The 20,835-nt window shown below is 32.4% G+C and overlaps 1 protein-coding gene across 1 annotated transcript; it reads left to right on the top strand.

Annotated features, from left to right (window-relative positions):
• The first annotated feature begins 13,593 nt into the window (after positions 1-13,593).
• Positions 13,594-18,009, top strand: LOC128999059 (keratin-associated protein 4-8-like). Its single transcript, XM_054425416.1, has 2 exons — positions 13,594-13,673; positions 17,413-18,009. The coding sequence occupies exons 1-2, from the start codon at positions 13,608-13,610 to the stop codon at positions 18,007-18,009; spliced, it is 663 nt and encodes a 220-aa protein (XP_054281391.1). The 5' UTR covers positions 13,594-13,607.
• Positions 18,010-20,835: the final 2,826 nt, after the last annotated feature.

The raw sequence follows: 20,835 nt of genomic DNA on the forward strand, positions 1-20,835 counted from the left end.
GTTAACAAACTTATTGTTCTTCTTTAAATTTGACATATAATTAATATAGCTTGATACAGTATCCTACACTGTATAGCTAAACAAACAATAATGTGACTTTTGGGTAAATGCAACAATGAGAAACAACAATATCAGTAGCCAAACATTGTTATAGAAGATTGCTGTTTCTCAAGATAGACTTAATATACAATACAACTTTACTGCAATACAGATGTATTTTGCATTTTTATCATAGTGGTATTATTTTATATTGGAGTGTAAAATACGTGTTTCGCCTTCCTTTATTTCAATCGCAGCTATTTTGTGGTGTATTTGAGTTATGTGTGCTTGTGGTTATTGTATATTGAACAATAATATCTAATGAGACTGTTCATGTTAACTTAATATTTTTGTAGGATTTTTAGTTTAAAATATAAAAAATCTACTGACATTTAATCTATGTATTCTCTAGTATTTCCATGAATCATTTACAGCCCCTTCATACTCATTTTAAAAGTCTGTTTCCATGCACTTGTGAATATTTTATTTAATCTAACAATCAACAAAACAATTCTTTCATTTAATGAAGCTCCAGTAACTAAATATAAATAAATAATTTAGAACATAGGATATTGTAATTTTAACGATTAAAATTCTAGCTAAGTAATTCTATGGTACATTGAACAGACTTACTAAAGCACCTGCAAAATTATCACAACAAAAGTACAAATGTATACATTCTTTTTTCAAATGGTAAGCATTAAATAACACAGTTTAAATAATGCTTAAAACTTTAAATTACTACTTAAAGAAAATGTGTTCCTAAATTTAAATATTTAATACATTTTATTTTCATTTTTGCTCTATAAGAATATTTTATTACAACATTTAACAATATTTACCCTGAGTTTTGATTAAATTTTCAAATTACTGTAGAGGATTGTTTTATTTTTAATACTCAACAGTAACTAAAGTAACAGAGCTAGCTTTGTTGGAATCTCTCTACAGATGCAAAATAACACTTAGTGTTTGTTTGCAAGGGGAATTTTGTATACATGAGGAAACAAACAGTTGATTGCAAGATTAGTACCGCTTCAAAGACATTCTTACAAAGAACAGTTTTGTATTACTCACCCCATAAATGTATAAGTTTATTAAAATAATAATGTAAAACAAATTTCTCCAAGTAAACTAGATGTGTGATCTCAGGTCCGTCAACTGAGCGGAGCGAGCAAAAAATAAACAAATAATCTTCTTTTCTAAATAAAATGTGAATTAAAAAATAGACTATAACACAACTTAAGAAAACCTTTAATGACCAATACAATACTTCATCATATGAGTCCCTAACCTATTTACTGATTTTGTTTATATGCTTTTAACCTCCCTATCAAAAATAGCTCAATCAACAAGCCCTTGATAGTTCTTGTTCTTATTCTCGCCAACGATATCTCGGGTCCTCCACAGCCTGATCTATAGTGCAAAACTATCGCATGTCTTCTGGTAATATATTTAAATTTTAACGCACAAATTTTAAAGCATTGTTTCAGTCTATCAAGTTGATTTGACAATGTGCTAATTAGTTAAACAGCTGTTGATTTGAATTTGCATATTCAACCCCCATTTAGATAAGATCAGTTCTATATTTGCTAAAATAATATAATTAAATTTGGTCGATATCTGCACAATCAACCATTTTCCACATTAAACACAGGTTTCAGATTTTGATCTTACAATAGGGAGAAGTAGTCTACTTGCACGGTCTAAAAACAATAATAAAACCTCATGTTAATAATAGTATTTAAACATGTTTTGATTTAAGAACTGATTCAAAAGATTGTTACAATTCTCATTTATATAGATCAATATTATTTGTTACTAATAAGAAACGTTTAATCAACATAAGTGCACATTTCCAACATGCATTCTGCTTCAAAGTCAGTAACTATTTTCGGTCAATAGTAAAACGGCGGTTTTCTAATAGCCTATTCGTAGATTTGGATAAACATTTGCTTGGCATGTTTGTTAGTAAGTTAAAATACAATCTGTAAAATGCTGTACCTATTTAATCAGTTGCATTTTCTAAAATCCTGCAATACTTTCTGTATTTTCTTTGATCAGTGATTGTTACTACACAAATGTTTTTTTTTTACTTTGTAATGTAATTATATTTTATATTAGCTTGCTAAGAAGTATATGCTATGATCTTTGTTTACATCTACGTTGTTATCTTGTAACCATCATAGCAGTCCATAAGGCTAAGTTAAGGACTTAAAAATTTTATGTTAGTTTTAAATTGCACAGGCATTATCAAATTGAAATTTGTTTGTCAAATAACACGCTCACTGTTTGTCGAAATAACTCTGGTAAGTTTGGATTCAATATGTTCAGTCGTTATTGCATGATTCAATTATATCATTTGCATATGTCCCGATCTCAAAAAGTTTCGCTTGCTCCACTCAAAAATATTTTTTTTTACAATTTTTACACGCTTCTATTTGTAATCAAATATTGTATATAGCCTAGTAATCATATATATATATTCAATTTTTAAATATTCAACAATTAATGTAATGAAAATGAAAAGTTGTACGCGATCTCATTTCAGTGGATATTACTGAAATATCGGTATAATTAATCATTTTCAGGAATTCAAAAGTTATTGATGCTTAGTTGTTGATTGATGCTGTTGTTGTTTGTTGTTGTTGTTGTTGTTGTTATTATTTTTGTTATCTTTGTTGGCTACACATTTTTATTGAATGTTAATTATATCAAAGATTTATCATTGTTAGTCAACATTGCTCAGATTCTAGTTGTTGTTCTTGTTGTCTTGTCAAGTTCTCTCATTAAGTAGATTCTTAAGCCCCTTTGCATGTTTGGCTTGACCCTTAGTTATAGGAACATTGAGTAAGCATTATATAAAAAAATAATTGTAAATTGGTTTGTTTTGGACCGTTGGAAGCAAAATAAAATAAAATAAAATAAATAAATAAAATAAAATAGTTGGTAGCAATATGGACCTTAAAACCATGCCGTGACAGTGATGTGGTTGTGGGGGGTTTATATAAATTGATCAGTTCTATTTACTATGGCATTGTGTCATTTAAATTAACTCAGTAAATTAAAACAAAGATTTCACAATTTTTGGTTGAACAAAAGTGTATTGGTTAAATTCCATCGTTAATTTAAGAAAAGTTTTCAAATCAGTTTAACAAGTTTTGTTTCGAAGTTATAACGGCTTGAAAACATTTTACACGCTGAAATATGTAAAGCCTAACAATCTGGTTTGGATTTTATTTAATTTTCTTAATTAATAAGATCAGAAATGGAATTTTGAATTGTTGATGGTAATTTGTAGACCTTCAAACCCATTAACGTGTTAAGGCCGTGCATTTTATGCTAAATTTCATGCTTTCTTTCAGGTTGGTAAAATAGAAACGAAAGCACACACAACTTTGCATGTAGCATCAGTTTGTATGTAATGTATGTTAGTATCAATAACAATGCAGTCATTGATGGTTAAAATAATTCAAATACTACAAATGTTTAGTACGAAATCTCAAATTGCTGTGTAACAACTGTTTCTACAGTTTTAAGAAATATCTCTCCAAAAAGAAAACCCCTACTTTGGAGTTTTATAGCTTGCGTATTCAATAAGTATGGATATTTTTTGAAAGCCCAAAATTTCTATGTAAAAACTATAGTAGTTTATTTACCTTTATTTTCGTCCCGGCCCAAAATAGTTGTATCTACAACCATGGTTTCAACGCTAGTTGCGCCATGGTCATGTAGGCAGCCTATTTCGAGAAATATCATACTGTTAATATGTTACGCCACTTGGACACCGTCAAGGGGTATTTACATGAACACAAAAATAAAGGCACTGGAACACTCACATTTTTATGAAAAATACAAATAATTCTCTTCTCGCGAACGAAATACAGGCCTGTAATGGACTTATTTTATTGTACCGTTGTGGGAGCCGACTAGATAACACTATGCGTTATCCGGAGATTTAACATTATTATCTTAACAACGTGATATTTCTCAACATGGTACCTACGTGACCATGGTGCAGCTAGCGTCGAAGCCATGGTTGTAGATACAACCATTTTTGAACCGGGACGAAAATAAAGATAAATAAACCACTATTTATATATGTATCTTACCAGTTCAGGGAAATTCCACCGCATTGAGCTAAATGCCGTTTACAGTGGATATTTATAAACACGGTTATATAGAAAGTTATAAACCTCCTAAAACTAAACCGCACAAAGCTTAGAGATAACAGACACAAATATGATTTAAGAAACACAAAAAAATTCTATATCCAACAAATATAGATTGTCAAAAAATAGTAAAATATTTCAAATTATGGGAAAGAGTATCTAATATAAAAACCGTACTATAAATTAGACGAATTCTTCGATGATCGCACTGCTCACCATAAAGATAAGTCCGAAAACGAACCCACAACACACCGTACACACACAAACACACACATTTACACCAAACACTAGAATGAAAAAAGAATATGACGGCCAAAGAATATCCCTGGCCTCTACCACTACGGTGAAGAAGACAATGTTTAGTTGCCCTTTTGTCACCATGTAGGTAATAATATTTAACCTCAATCATTATCTCAAATACAGATTGCAATATCTTCAGTGTCAACCTTATCATTAATCTAAAAACAACAGCCTACTTTTTATATCTTATAGAAAGCTACTGAGCTGACCATTTGAATAATTTAGAATTTTATTTTGTGCCAATTTAGTTTGTTGTAGTAGGTTAAACACAAAACCTATTCTTATTCTTTGTAAATTTGGAACATAATACGATTCTATTAAGAAATAAGAATATAAAACGATCTACTGATTGTATGAAATATGATAAATGCTCTGACGGTATCTGAAGTCAATACCTACACGTTAGACAAAAAACTAATGAGAAACAGACGATTAGCAGTTTTTATAATTTCTAAATCTTTAATTTTAAGACAAAATACGAGTATTTTAACTTTTACAAATAAAATGCCTACTAGACGTATAACAATAATTAGTGCCACTTAATTGTATTGCAAGAATTGGAATTTATTTATCCATATAAAACCTCTGAAACTTAGAATCAAAGCATTTTCTGACCTTCGCCTGGTTATATTTCTTGTTTGCAAAGAATTTCTGCCCTTACTATTTTCACTAGTTTGGAGTTCTTCGTAGGTAAGAAGAATACGAATAAGAATAAGAATAAGACTCGTTTATTGCCATAATAATACAGAAATGTATACGGCCAAAGTCACTAAAACTAAACAAATAAATTCAAACAAATAAAATCAGACCCATAAAAATAAAGATACAAACTTCAAGAGGTACATACTATTTACATTTTAAAAACGAAGTAACACTGTAAAATTCCTTATCAACTAAATATTCCCTCAAACCATGCTTAATTTTTTTTATCATGTTCGCCCTTGATTGAGTTGGGAAGAGAATTGAAAAGATGGATACACATGGAGAATGACTGTTTTTTATGAAAAGCGGTACTGTTTTTTATCCTGAGGTCATGTTGAGAATGGAGGATTTTTGGGGACATATTCTGTTACTGATTGGTAAAACAGAAGTTTCGAAACGTTTCGGATTTTCTTTTTGACGTTTAAAATGTTTTTTCCTACAGTCACCCGACGAATTGGCCTTCCTTGCACTGATTATAGCACAGAACGTTGCTAATTTCTGAATCTACTTACTTTTGCCGCACAGTTGTTTTTACTAAACACCAGTATTCCAACCAAACAACACAAAACAGAGTGCTCTTATTTTGCACGTAATACGTGTACACTTGGAAATAAGTTGGCGCCACTTAAAGATATTAGGACTACGATCAGCTGGTGCAGCGTTCCCCATTTCGTTCAATCTTTGGATTTAACCTAACCTAAAAACGTGTTGTAGTGTTTGAAAGAATAATTATTTATATGCTTTATAGTAACTGTAGGAAAATATAATGCGTAACGCGAATGCTAACTGCCTTTTCTGCACTCGAGAAACTTTCCACAGTTGCCTACGGCTCGTGCATAAACATTTCTCTCGTGCGCAGCAAAATACCACTTTGCACACTAGTTACACGAATAACCATTCTTTTTTTTAATTACTACATTATATCATAGACTAGCCAATACAAGTAGACTTCTCATCTAATTGTAAATTTTGAAGCTCGTTTTTCGTGTCTAGTTCATGTTCAGGGTGACACTGATTGCTAGTGTTGACGAAATGTTGTTTCTGTTATTTTAGGTAAGTATTTTCTCTAATTCCATGATTTGTGCGTTACTGTTTGGTTATTTAAATATAAGACGAGTTATTGTGAATAATGATTTAGTTTTAATTGGTTAAAAGAGGTTTTAAATTGTTGAAATAACAAGAAACAAATTGTAAACAAAAACTACCTCTACAGTGCACCGTACAGATTTAACAATAAAATTGGCTTCAGCTGTTACATAAGGATGAGAAATCTACTAAGGTAGAATGTTTTATCTATGATTTACATCCTAATTTTTTAGTAGATTCTTTGCAAACACTTGTGGGTTTTAGATCAAATAACCATTCTGCTTGATACGAAGCATTTGGTTTACGCCAGACCCGAAACTACAAAGGTTATTATCCCCACTAAGAATAAGAATACTCATTCTCACTGTTTGAGAGTTAAACTGTTCTTTGTTTTAGTCTATGTATAACAATTGCATTGTGTTGTGCCTAAAATAAATATTACAAAATATATATATATATTATTAAATAAATACTGTGTGTATTTAATAAATATTTACATGATCGTTAATCTGGCTCAATAAATTACTTTGACTTTAAGGTGGTTTTACGGAGTAGAGATCTGGATTTACAAGATATGAAAATATACTTATCCAAAAATTAACTGCGAACGTTTTTTTTATATTATTTTTGTCCAATATTACGCTTTGTTACAAATCTTACAATATCACAAACCCGATTATCGCTCATCATGTGTTGCACAATCGTCAACAGACGACGGCAAACCGTCAGCTGACGATTAAACGATCAGCTGATCAGCAATCCCTACAATCCACCCGGACGTGGCTGAACCCTGCGGTTGCAATCTTGTTGTATCAACAATCAATTGAGGACATCAGGCCAGTGTAAACTGACATTGATCTTGATACAACTGGCCTAGATTGAGTTCAATTGAAACAATGAGACTCCGATTGAAAAGTTTATGTAAATTCACCAGAATCATCGGTATGTCTACCTTTTCCGAAACGAATTGAAATAATCGGTTCTTGAGTTGAGTTTGCCGGAGTCCATACTAAGCTAACACGGCCGTTGTGTTACATGCGTTGTGTAACGCTCTTTTACCTACGACCGTTTTTTAAGTAGCCATTTCAGTTCAGTTCTTAGAATTGAAAAGTTTCACTTAACAGCTGTTTACTTTCATATCAGCATAGTTTCATTTCATAACAGCATAGTTTTTCTCATATCAACACGGGTAACGGACCAATGAGGTTCAAGGATTGAGAGAAAAGAAGTACAATTGTAATACTTCGAACGTCAATCAGTTAGTTGACAATTTTAATTGTTGATCCGGCTTGTTCCTGTTGATACTCGCGTATTCTTAACCTAAGTTGGTGGAAGTTAAATGAAGGTTGATTTTAAAATATCAGTTAGTGAAAGTGGTATTTTTCACTGCAATAAACAGGTAGAAAAACTGCGCCACTCATAAACTATATAGATCATTTATAGAAAATATAATATGGAGAACTTCGATGATTTTCTTATAACATAAAAATATGAACTACACTTTTTCAAATGACCACCATTTCTAAATATGGCAGCTAACTTACAATTTTTTTCTGGAACACCCTGTATACATAACCCTTTATATCGACATTTAGACAAACTGAAATGTGTGAGCATTTCTGCAATGAACTATGGATATAACTGTGTAGATGGAGTAATTCGTGATTATTTAAGTAGCAATAAGAGATGTTCGAATATAATAATAAAACAATAAGGAAACTATTTTGAGAGAATTTATAAAGTTTAACAATGCATGGAATTTACGTTTAGTGAATAGCTTAAATAATCGTGCAGTATAGCAAAAAATATACATAGTCCAACTCGCGGACCAAAAATGTATTTTCAACTCTGACCCTATCTCCAAACTCAATGCCGGCCTTTTAACTTAGCTCGGTTCGAAAAGTCACTTTAGCCCTACAGTGAAGAAACATACTGTATAATAACCGTCAACGTTTCGTCAACTAAGAAAACAATCAAACATTAATTAAACATTGAAAACTCTTTAGGACATAAAGAAAGTTTGATTTAGTTGATTATGGCTCTTCGTTGTAGCGGGATCACCAATTTTTTATTTACGCTGCTCGCTTAGACCACTATTCCATTTACAGTATTTCATTCGTATTTCAAATTTTGGAGTATTAAAAATATCATATTGTGGTTTATTGACCTCATATGTTCGAATTTGAGAGGTTTTTTGAGGCAGCAGATTGGAAAGTGAAGAAATTACACATATCATCCCGATTTATGGTATCCCGGCAAAGTGTATATGCTCCCGATAATTTAAGGATTTGAACATTTTTCTGTAAATTTGCATGCTATTTGACATAGAGTATCAAAGTCATTTATTCATCTACAAACGGGGAATTTAAAAGTAAAAGGAGTGTGTTATTTTAATCAACCATCAAGAAACATTCATTTAGAACTTACATTAAATGTGGAGGGGGGAATTAATGAAAAAGTACTCTAGCAACGCATAGATTTTTGCCGACACAGTTGTGGTTCGTGAGCGTACCTAAACATAAGAGAGATCTTTTTTAGCGAATTTCCCCTATGGGGAATAAGCTTTTACCGTTGTAGTCATGGTAAGATCTGGACCCGGGACCGATTTACTTTTTCGTTTTGAGGTCCCTAGAGACCAAAAACACCATCCGTTTAAATTCATATATATATATATATATATTTATTTATTTATATATGTGTCCGTTAGAGCGATAACTCGAGCAAAAATCACCCGATTTTGATGAAATTTGGTACAAACGTGTAAACTACGTTTATTCGAAATATTTCGCGAACCAACATGATCGGACTATGGGAACAGGGGTTTATGGGGGGTTTTATGGGGCCAAAATGGTTTTTTTCCCATTTTTGACCCTAAAAACTTAAAATTTAGCATTTTCTTTCCACACCATTTCGTAGAGCTTAAAAAAACAAATAATTTAGTATATTGAAGCGTTAGTATGCGCCTAATGGTTACGGAGAAAATTCCAAAAAACTGTAAATTTAAAATTTTCCTGTTATTCTTATGGAGAATAAGTAAACTGTTGTAGTTTGCTTGTTTATGATCATATTTTGATCAAATTTGGGAAATGCATTAATTTCATACTAAACTATTAACATAAAAATAACACCTTTTTCCCTCCCTGTTGCAGCAAACCCAAGTACTCGTTAAACTAATGTTATTTAAATAGGGAATAAATGTGATGTTTTTAAGGAGACATTTTAGTGTAAATCCAATCAGGCAAATGGAAATTCGCTTAGTCTGCAGGTTTGCTGCGGCGGGGGTATTTAACTTTAATACAGTAGCCACTCCGGATTATACTAGTTCATAAGCTGTAACTAATTATGTTGTCTAAACATGTGTTATTTATCCTTTATCGTGACACCTTAATCATAATAATAATATTTATAATAATAATATTTTTTTATCTCGTGCGCACTGCGTAGTGAACCATATTGTCCATAGATTCACCAGTAGAGAGGAAGAGAAAGAGACTGCTATGTATTAATTAAATACTATTCTATGTGTAGTCTTAGCTGATACTGAATGAACTTGCAAACGTCATTTTTTAGTGTATCGCTATTTCCCATTTGCGTTTGTCTTATTGTGATTCGCTCCACTTGTAAACTCACTGCATAACAAAACCACGGTGACATTGTCAACATTTGTCGATTCACGCATGAACGAATCGTCCTTCGTATTCTTTAACGGTCCGTGTACTATTGTAAATCCTGGAAGATGATATAACACTGTCAGCAATAACCACATTATAGGCCCCTGAATATATGGTTTGACCTAGAAATAATTAGAACACAGATGAAACCATTGTTGTTCGATAGTGAAAAGTATTGTGAATAACATATCAAAAGTCTCCAAAAATATCTTTGGTGGAACATCACAATTTTTCCAAAATGGCGGCCAAATCCAGTAGTTTTTTGCTTTTTATTGAAATTCTGACTTTCCAGTCAATATTGGTGAAAAGTCGTCAATACATTTAATGTTCCTCCTGAAATTACCTTTAAAATGATACCAAATACATGTAACTGCAACAAAAATAAACCCCGTAGAAATAATAAAATATTTCAAATAAAAATATTTGTTATAAATTAATGTAATAGTCCATAAGCCAACTAAAAATAACGTACACAGGGATATTGTAAGAATTTGCAGAGTAAACATTTTATGGTTTTATTTTTATTGTTGTGGTGTACAGAGTGACATACCAAAAGTTGCAAAAAATCAGTCATCGGGAAACCCCTAAATTAAGGAAAAAATGGCGGCTTTTCCCAATATTGGACAAATTTTTCAAAAAAAATATATCACATGTTTTTTTGCACATTTTTCGAGATGTTGACTTGGAACCACGACCGATATTTTTTTGGATGGTCCGTACTTAATTTCAATAGGGGGTGCTTTTTAAGCCACCATCTTGGATCAGCCATATTGGATCTGCCATATTGGATATAAATATTTGTTAATGTAATTATAGTGTGACACATCATTATGAACTAGATTTCCACGCTGATTTCAATGCTGAAATCAGTTTTTAAATAAGTTTGATCGTTTCTTAAGATATATTAAAACGAAAACTCTCCCCTATACATCACTTATGGACGTATCGTACTTTGAAAATGTGTTTGGATTATTTTTCTCCATGTATTATTAATGCTTGCAATTCGTTCTAGCCTTAAAATATTCAGTGATAAAAGAGCTGTCATTTTAGTTAGCTTTCATTTTGTTTTATTTATAGTTAAAACAGACTAGTTATAGACGAGGTACAAACCCCAACACAAAATTAAATTTAACTTTTTTTATCATTTTTTGTTAAAAGATTTATATCTCGGGTTGTTAATATGTTACCACGTTCGTTCTGGTATCAAAGTATACTCAGTAAATGTTTGGCTTTAATTTTATTGATTATTAAATGACACATGACAAATTTAAAACGAATCATGTAGGCCTACCTTCAATTAACTATTGAATGAATTATTGTTCTTTTGAAATTTGTCTTTGGTTAAGACATTTATCCCCAATTCTAAATAACTCCCAATAAGGAATCCATAGTTAAAATAAAAGTCAATACTTAAACGAATAGCTATGACGAGATTTTCCCGTTTTCACTCTGCACAACACTAAAAAATAAAACCATAAAACGTTTTGTTGAATTTTTTTAAAGGCCATATCCTATGTTTATCTAAATATAATTTCCAAGTTACACAGTTACAGTTATTTATAACTTAGTTAGTCATATGTACCATCAGTCAAACACCACCAACAATCTGTTGGATCTGCTGGTGAACTATTTCCACGCCATACTTGAACGTGTTTTTAAATTGTCAAAGTACGAAACAACCATAAGAAATTTATGGGGGAGAGTTTTCGTTTTTATATATCTTAAAATCGTAAAACGCTATTTAAAAACTGATTTCAGCATTGAAATCAGCGTGGAAATCTAGTTTATAATGATGTGCCACACTATAATTACATTAAAAAATATTTATATCCAATATGGCAGATCCAATATGGCTGATCCAAGATGGCGGCTTAAAAAGCGTCCCCTATTGAAATTAAGTACGGACCATCCAAAAAAATATCGGTCGTGGTTCCAAGTCAACATCTCGAAAAATGTGCAAAAAGACCATGTGATATATTTTTTTTGAAAAATTTGTCCAATATTGGGAAAAGCCGCCATTTTTTCCTTAATTTAGGGGTTTCCCGATGACTGATTTTTTGCAACTTTTGGTATGTCACTCTGTACACCACAACAATAAAAATAAAACCATAAAATGTTTACTCTGCAAATTCTTACAATATCCCTGTGTACGTTATTTTTAGTTGGCTTATGGACTATTACATTAATTTATAACAAATATTTTTATTTGAAATATTTTATTATTTCTACGGGGTTTATTTTTGTTGCAGTTACATGTATTTGGTATCATTTTAAAGGTAATTTCAGGAGGAACATTAAATGTATTGACGACTTTTCACCAATATTGACTGGAAAGTCAGAATTTCAATAAAAAGCAAAAAACTACTGGATTTGGCCGCCATTTTGGAAAAATTGTGATGTTCCACCAAAGATATTTTTGGAGACTTTTGATATGTTATTCACAATACTTTTCACTATCGAACAACAATGGTTTCATCTGTGTTCTAATTATTTCTAGGTTTTGCTATTTATTTTCTTATTTTAAGGCGCCTATTAGGGCGTTTCTATCACATACTAATGCAAAATTTCGAACGTTCTATTCTTTCTACTCCTGTATATATGGCATCCTTACCATCGAAGAATCAATGTGCACTCGATTTGGACAGATTTACTGGAAATATACATTTCGTTCATCGTATTAACTCCGAAATAGAAAGACTTTGTTGGAAACCCATAAAAATAGGAAATTGTATGATTTAAAAATATAACTCAACACGTTATTTAAAAACTGCATATATCAAAAGGTAAAGTATGTTTTTGGAAGATGAATTCAGTGGTTATTACTAATAGTAATGATGACATTTGGGAAAATAGGGGAATAACAAAAAAAACCGATAGTACAATAATTAATTGTTCAATCATTTTTATTCAACTGGAGTACATATACATTAAGATACAAAAATAGGGTTTGATTTTAAAACTATAGTTTCATAATTAAACCAATATAAAATATTGTCTATACTCTAGTTAACATTGTCTCAGATAGCGTTACAAATTCAACAAGTAAATTGCAATACTGTATGGAGTGATAATGACTGATGTATAGTACAACTGAGATAGTTGTGAGAGTGCCAGAGACATGTGATATAATTAGTTGAATATTTCGTAAGGTGTTAGTCAAGAGATATCAGAAAGCGTATAATTTATATTTTCTTAATAATACATTCCATATCCATAACTCTGATATTTCCAATACTTTAAATTGTGTACAATTACAAAATCCGAATGTTAATAGAAACCAAAGTATTTCAAAGCGTTACAATTAACTGAACCAATTAACTTTCACATCTCGATCAGCTTAAGCTTGTCCCAATTATTGGCCAACACCAACGCACTTAACTAATGATCACCCGACGACGATCAATGATCAAAACCTCAACTTACCACCAAAACCACAACGTTGATCATTTTGTAAACTTAGTCTTATTATCGGTCAACATCAAGGTAATTTAGTTGTTTTTGTTGGTGGATCACGCCTTACTTTACTATTCGCCATCTCTGCACGGGTATTCCTCTCATAGACGTGTGTTTTATATAACGACCTTCGTGGATATATAAAACACACTACGCGTTCATTCAGACTTCTACATTGACTTCCACCATGAGAGTACGAGCAGCCTCCAGTCTTCTCTCCATTTTCATTTTGGCGCAATTTTCTCCAACCCAAGTAAGTTTTGAGGTTCTATCAACTCTTGTTATCAAATCTGTTACAAAGCAGTGCCATATTTTTACGTCACGTCAACTCTAGTGGTAACAAAACTAAGGGTGGAAATGTAATTTCAGAAAAGGTTCAATTTGGGTAGAACAGCTGGCTAAAGCTGGTCCATCAGTATCCAAAAGTCAATGCGACTATTTTACCATGTTTTCTGTTTATGTTATTATTATTTTAGTCAATTTATTTCTCATTTTAATGCTTGACAAGTTATAATAAAGGACTTTGTCACTACATGATTCCAATACAGAACCGTGTACCACATTATAGTTTTTAACTGTAACTGTTAGAGAATTTCCCATATAGGGAATAAGTTATTATACCGTAGGTCTCATGATAAGACCTAGACCCGGGACCGATTTACTTTTTCGTTTTGAGGTCCCCAGAGGATCAAAACACAATCCGTTGAAATTCACATATATATTTATATATGTATCCGTTAGCGCGATAACTCAAGCAAAAATGATCCGATTTTGATGAAATTTGGTACAATCGTGTAAACCTACGTTTATTTGAACGAGTTCGCGAACCAGCATAATCGGACCATGGGAACAGGGGCTTATGGGGGGTTTATGGGGTAAAAATGGGTTTTCCCATTTTTACCCTAAAACAAAAAAAATTGTAATTTCTTTCTCAACCATTTTGTAGAGCTTAAAAAAAGAAATAATTTAGTATATTGAAGCGCTGTTGTATGCCTAACTTTCATGGAGAAAATTAAAAAAAAGTGTTATTTAAAATTCCCAAGTTATTCTTATGGAGAAAATGAAAATTATTGTAATTTACTTGTTTATGGATATAATGTTGATAAAATTTGGCAAATTTATTTATTTCATCCTATACTATTGACATATGGTCAAAAACATTTTTTACCTTCCCCGTAGCAGCAAACCTAAGCACTCGTTAAATCTTATGTTATTTAAATTGGAAATACAAATGTCTGATTTATGGAAATATTTTAGTAAAAATGTAATCAGACAAGTTGAAATTCGCTTAGTCTGCAGGTTTGCTGTGGTGGAGGTATTTTTAACCGTGTAATCATGCAACTTATGGTTGTTTAAAATCCATAGATCTACTAAAACCAATTTAATACTACAAAGTGATCTAGTATTCTACTCTCCCCAGTAATGGAGAACCAGTTTATTTACCTCATGAATGTATCGTTCTAATAAATACCAACATAGAATCACAAGCTTACTTCAATTCGTTTAAACAATTCTTTTTGCTATACTGATTTCACCACAACACAAATCCTATCTAAATTATAAATTGAACTTCGGAGTTATTTTTAAAACAAGATTAAACGTTTGAATTAGAATTACATTGCAGAAAAATCATATTATAATCTAACATTAAACTTGTCGATGTATTTAATCATGGTGCAATAGTTTCTTAAATTCGCGTTAATTTTCCTTTGTCATAAACGCCATTTGTATGGAAATGTTTCACCTGTGCGGCTTAACGGTAGGCAACTAGAACAACACCTTAGTAGCCATCACAAATTACCAAAATAATATTTCAAGGTCTTCTCTCGATGTGCGAACGAAAGAAAGAATCTCCTATACTTACTGAAGTCAATAAATACAGACTGTATTTATTGCTGTGGTGTAGTGTTACTGTTGAAAATGCATGCATAATCACACTCATTGATATGTTTAAACAAAATAAACTCAAGTAAGAAAGATGACTAAACATTGACTATGTGCAATATTTCTTAGTTTTCATAAAACTGTTTTTTTTTAGTCTTCCTGGTCTAATGAACCAGTAATGGGCCAACCACCTTTGTATAAAATGTCATTTAAATATACTTGGTAAGTCTTTATTTCATGAAGTTTTATAAAAGTACAGTAAGTGATTTTATACATGTGCATACATGTACATTTACATAGTGAGTGTATGTGTGTGTTAAATGACACGCCTTTTGACAAATGTTGCTAAAAAATGATCATATAACCTAATGACTCATAGCTTACATACCACTTTGTGTTTGAAAGCGTTAGTTTGCGTTTCCCATGTGTACTCATATGACATCCAAGTCTGTTCGACTCTGTTTCCTTGCAATTTAAAATCTATATAAACAATATTTTTAGAATAATCTAGAAAAAATATTATGTAATCGTATGACATTTCAGGGAATTGGTCATAGAATAATGCCTTGTTAATTGTGTAGTTTATTTACTAAATAACATACTTGTTTAGCAAAGAAATTTGCTTTACAGTTCAGAAACGGAAAAGATTAGGAATGTAACTTTAACTTCGATTGTAGTTTCAGTCCGAAACTCGCGATTGTAATAAACCATAATCATATTTACCACGGGACTGTTTCAATTATAAATAAGGTACTCGCATAATCTTGGTTTTGCGATTTTTGTATTTTACGTTATTTTAGAGACATGTGTTGAATGACTATACAGTATATCAGACTATAAAGGTAAGTTCTCAATGCACGAAAAAGTAAAATAACATTCCTATCTACGTACCATGCGAAGTTGTATGAATCTTTGGCATCAGACCTAAGTAAAGTTTAATGCATCCAAATATCAGTATAATGTTTAAAATATTCTCTATTGATTTCTCGTGAATAGTTTAAACAACAAAATAATACTATTGTTATTATTTTGTTTTCAGTGGAACAATCTTCAATTAATTAACCTTAAAATAATTTGAATTGCATTTAAGCCATGAGTGGTCCCAACCAACGGTATAGTACCGTTTTATAACATTTTACTGTAAATTTATAATTTGACTGTCCAATTCGGTTACGCTCCGTTGTGAATGGATCTATACCAGCATTATAAATCTGTTGAAAATATTTGTGCATGGTTATATTTACCCAAGAAACCAATCAACCAATGATTAAACCTAATCAAATCTTATGGGGCTACGAGATTTTTCCAATTTCCTAATACTCTACTTGGTCAATATTTGGAGTTTTTAAAATTATTATAATTATATCGCATGGATTAAAATAGTTTTATTCATAAAGACTGAAAATAAAACGTGTTTTATTTAGGATATTATGATCAGATGTAATCAAATATTGTTCATTGTTTTTGACTTTTTACAAAATACATGTTTAAATAAAGTCTTATTTAATTTAGTTAAATCATTGTCACGGGGCTATATCTTGGCCTGGATATTAAATCAGTAACTAACTAATGATTTTTTAGTTGATATTAAACCACTAAAGAAAGCATGAAATTTCGGAAAAGGCAATTAAATGACAAAATCTGATCGAGGAAAAGTGTAATTCCGTCCGATCGTCTCTGACTAATCTATAAATTCATAATTAACTTATTCATACATGTCAGTCTCAGTTGGTTGAAACCTAAATCTCCAGAGAAGTAAAACCTCAGTTAAAAGAAGGCGAATTTCCTTGCACCATCTTGTTTTTTACAGTTGTTTTAAAATGCAGTTTTTGTGGCTTAGTGTAACTCGAGTTAAACTCCTAATTTCAATATTTAATTTTCTTAGTTCCTATGCCCTAAATAAAATTTCCGAAGTTTGCTTTAAGCTGGGTTTTCCTAGGCGCGGAAGCGGAGCGTGGAGAGAGTAACGCAGAGAGCGGACTCCCCTTTTCCGCTCTCCGTCCTCCTCTTCTGCGTCCAGGAAAACCTCAGAAGAGATTCTTTAGGGCTTAGGAACAATTCAACAAAACATTTAACAATGCCCTTCTAATATAAGTGTGTGTTTTCAGGTCAATGCTTGTTTTGGGCTCCTCTCACAGTTGACCGGGGCTGCAGCCCCTGCCACCCCGACTGGACCTACTTCGCCTGTTACCGTCAATTTATATGCTGCATCCTGCGCCCAACCCACCCCCCCTGCACCTAGTGAACCTGAGCCAAGCCGCCAACCGGACTATTGTTGTCCACCTTCATACGAGTATTGTCCACCCCCATGTTGTCCACCTTCATACGAGTATTGTCCACCCCCATGTTGTCCACCTTCATACGAGTATTGTCCACCCCCATGTTGTCCACCCCCATGTTGTCCACCCCCATGTTGTCCACCCCCATGTTGTCCACCCCCATGTTGTCCACCCCCACCTTGTCCACCTTCATGCTATCCACCCCCATGTTGTCCACCCCCACCTTGTCCACCTTCATATTGTCCACCACCTTGTTGTCCACCACCATGTTGTCCACCCCCACCTTGTCCACCTTCATATTGTCCACCACCATGTTGTCCACCCCCATGTTGTCCACCCCCACCTTGTAAACCTTCATGCTATCCACCCCCATGTTGTCCACCTCCATGTTGCTGCGATCCTTGTTGTAATGACTATTGTTGCTGAAGGTTTATAATATACTTTCTAAGAACGAATGTGTAATAATATTTGTTTATAATTTTGTTATGCTTCTTAGTATGTTGAATAAAATGTTATATGTTCCCAACTAATTGGTTTCTATTAATTCCTCTGTATTTAACTTAGGTTTAAGTCCAAACAACGAATTAAAATACAAACCTAAAGGCTATTGACATTGTTTCCATAAATATGAGAAACCTCACCTGAATATATTGATTGATGTTCAAAAGAACTCGCTTAGGCAGAAGACAAGAAAACACTACCCTTATTAACAATAAAAATGGCAGGTAGCGGAATTTTATCCCCCTGAAATTTTACCCCCTGGGCAAAACTGCCGTCGCAAACCAGGGGGTAAAATTCCGGCCCCGAACTTTTGAGTTGCATTACATCAGTTCCATGGATTAAAGGTGGAATTAAACGTATATTCTCACGGTTGTTAATTTAATCAGAACACACCAAATTATAAAAACCTACAGTGTACAGGCCGGACTTTTACCCCCTTCATGAGGTCAGCTCAAAATTTACGGTCCGGATTTTTAACCCCCGGATGTTTACCCCCTGGCTGGATATAGAAATAAGTGAGAATGATTATTTTTCTTCTTCAGTTTTAATTTAATAGTAAACATTTTATTATTAAGTAGCTTATCTTAATTAATTTGTTACCTTAACTGATCAAATAGGTTTTGAATTTTAATTTTAATATTCGAGATTCGGGATTTGATTTTTGGGGCCAACTGTTGGTTTATATGTATATACATTTGGGTTTCATTGCAGTAGTCAACACAACAATTGGTCGAGTACTTTTTACCGGATGCCTACAACTACATTTTATAACAGTTATTGCGATGACCTTCTCAGTACAAACCATAAATAGATCATGGTTTGTGCCTGAAGAAACAAAAAGGCATATTGTGTAATAACACGTACTATTTGTACAATAGTACAACAGAAACTAATTACATTTTTTCCACGGTGGTATAATAAATCGTTTAAGTTATGCTCACCCAATTATTATTTAAATGAGATACTCAGTTAATTATATATACATATTAACCAACAGTTGGCCCGAACCCAAATCCCGAATATCAAAATTAAACAGCGAAACCTGTTTACTTAGTTGAGATTACAAATAAATTAAGATAGTCTATTTAATAATAAAATGTTGAATTAAAACTGAAAGAAGAAAATTAATCATTCTCAATAATTTATATATCTGGCCAGGAAGTAAAAATCCGGGGATAAAAATCCGGGCCGTATATCTACAGTTGTCTAAAGGCTAGTTATATGGACAGGGGGTAAAATTCTGGTTGTATTGCTAATCTAATTTATCACGCTATGTCTATTTTCATAGACTTCCAAATCCGCGGGGGTAAAATTCCGCCCGGGAACAAACTTTAGAGCGCTCAGGTTTCTACGTCATAGCTGCGTCAGCTTTGCCCAGGGGGATAAAATTCCGGCGACCCATAATGCCAAGGATTAAAATTTATTTATATATTATTTTTATTTGTCTACAATCGAAAAAGTTCACTGAGACTCCTTGATAAGATTCATCAAAATTGTCTTAGTGATCCGCCTCATCACAGTAAAATCACTTTAGGATGGAATATGCAAAGTTTGTACTAAGTTATCAGGATGATTGACACAAAAAAAATTGATATTCCTCAGAATAAGATTTTTTAGATTCAAGTTTGAAAGTTTCAAGCTCATAACCTAAAAAATAATAATATATTGGGTGCGAGAATATTTTACAGCACAAAAAAATATATTGATTAAACTGATGTTTTTACAGTAAACGGTCTTACAATGCCTTAAACACTGCCTTTATGCATATACCCATGAACACACTAGTTAGTTCCCTGCTTAAGCAGGATGTTGTACCAAATAAACCATGGGTTTGCTGTAGATGTAGTTTTACAATCTCAAGTGTTTTGTAAGTTACCAATCCCTTTAAACACTTTAAACACCTTTTTACAAAAATTCTCTAAATCAAAGATTTTGCCAGTCATTAAATTATATTTATACAATAACTAGCAGAGTACCCGCCCTTCATACGGGGTTGGCGTGAAGGTATAAAATGCTTACCTATTGAAGTTATACCCGTATTTTGAGTTTGCAATGAGGGAGGCATGGTTTGAGGAAATTTGGTTCTTTAAATTTACGGTATGAGTATAAACACATACTGTATACCATGGCCATAATGTTCTACAACTGCAACATTCGCACAGTATAACAAATTATTTATTAAATTAATAAACCTAACTGTTAACAATCCAACTTTGACAGTTCTCATTGTGTACCACAGCTTTTTGTCGCTGCTTAGTTCAAATGAGCTGTTGTCATAAATGCAAAATATTTCTGCACCCTGTTGGTAAACCTTATAACTTGTTAGTGATATTGAATATCATAGAACCAACTTGTTTAGTTGAAACAGCTGACAAAATTCATTAATTCCTTTTAAATATGAATACTCATAAGGTTAATATGGGAATCTACAGGGCCACTGGGGTGGAGCCCGAAAGGATTTCTGAGATAAGAATAGGTCTATATGTTAATCAGGAATGTGAACTATCATCATACCAAATTTTAGCCCAATCCGACCAGTAGTTAATGTTTGATTGAACCCCAAACAAACAAACAAACACACACACTTTGACATTTACAATATTAATATCATATACGAAGTCAAGATGTCCGTAAATCGGAAATTGACTTGGACAGCATTGAAATGAAAAAGTCGTTCTTTGTGACGTCTCTTTTTATTACGAGGCAGACCACTACATGCTCATACAATATATGTCAGGATTTTATTACTAT

This window comes from Macrosteles quadrilineatus, unplaced genomic scaffold (genome assembly GCF_028750875.1).
Source record: "Macrosteles quadrilineatus isolate MER2022 unplaced genomic scaffold, UCM_ALF_1.0 Scaffold_7__1_contigs__length_78375512, whole genome shotgun sequence".
Taxonomy (NCBI): Eukaryota; Metazoa; Arthropoda; class Insecta; order Hemiptera; family Cicadellidae; genus Macrosteles; species Macrosteles quadrilineatus.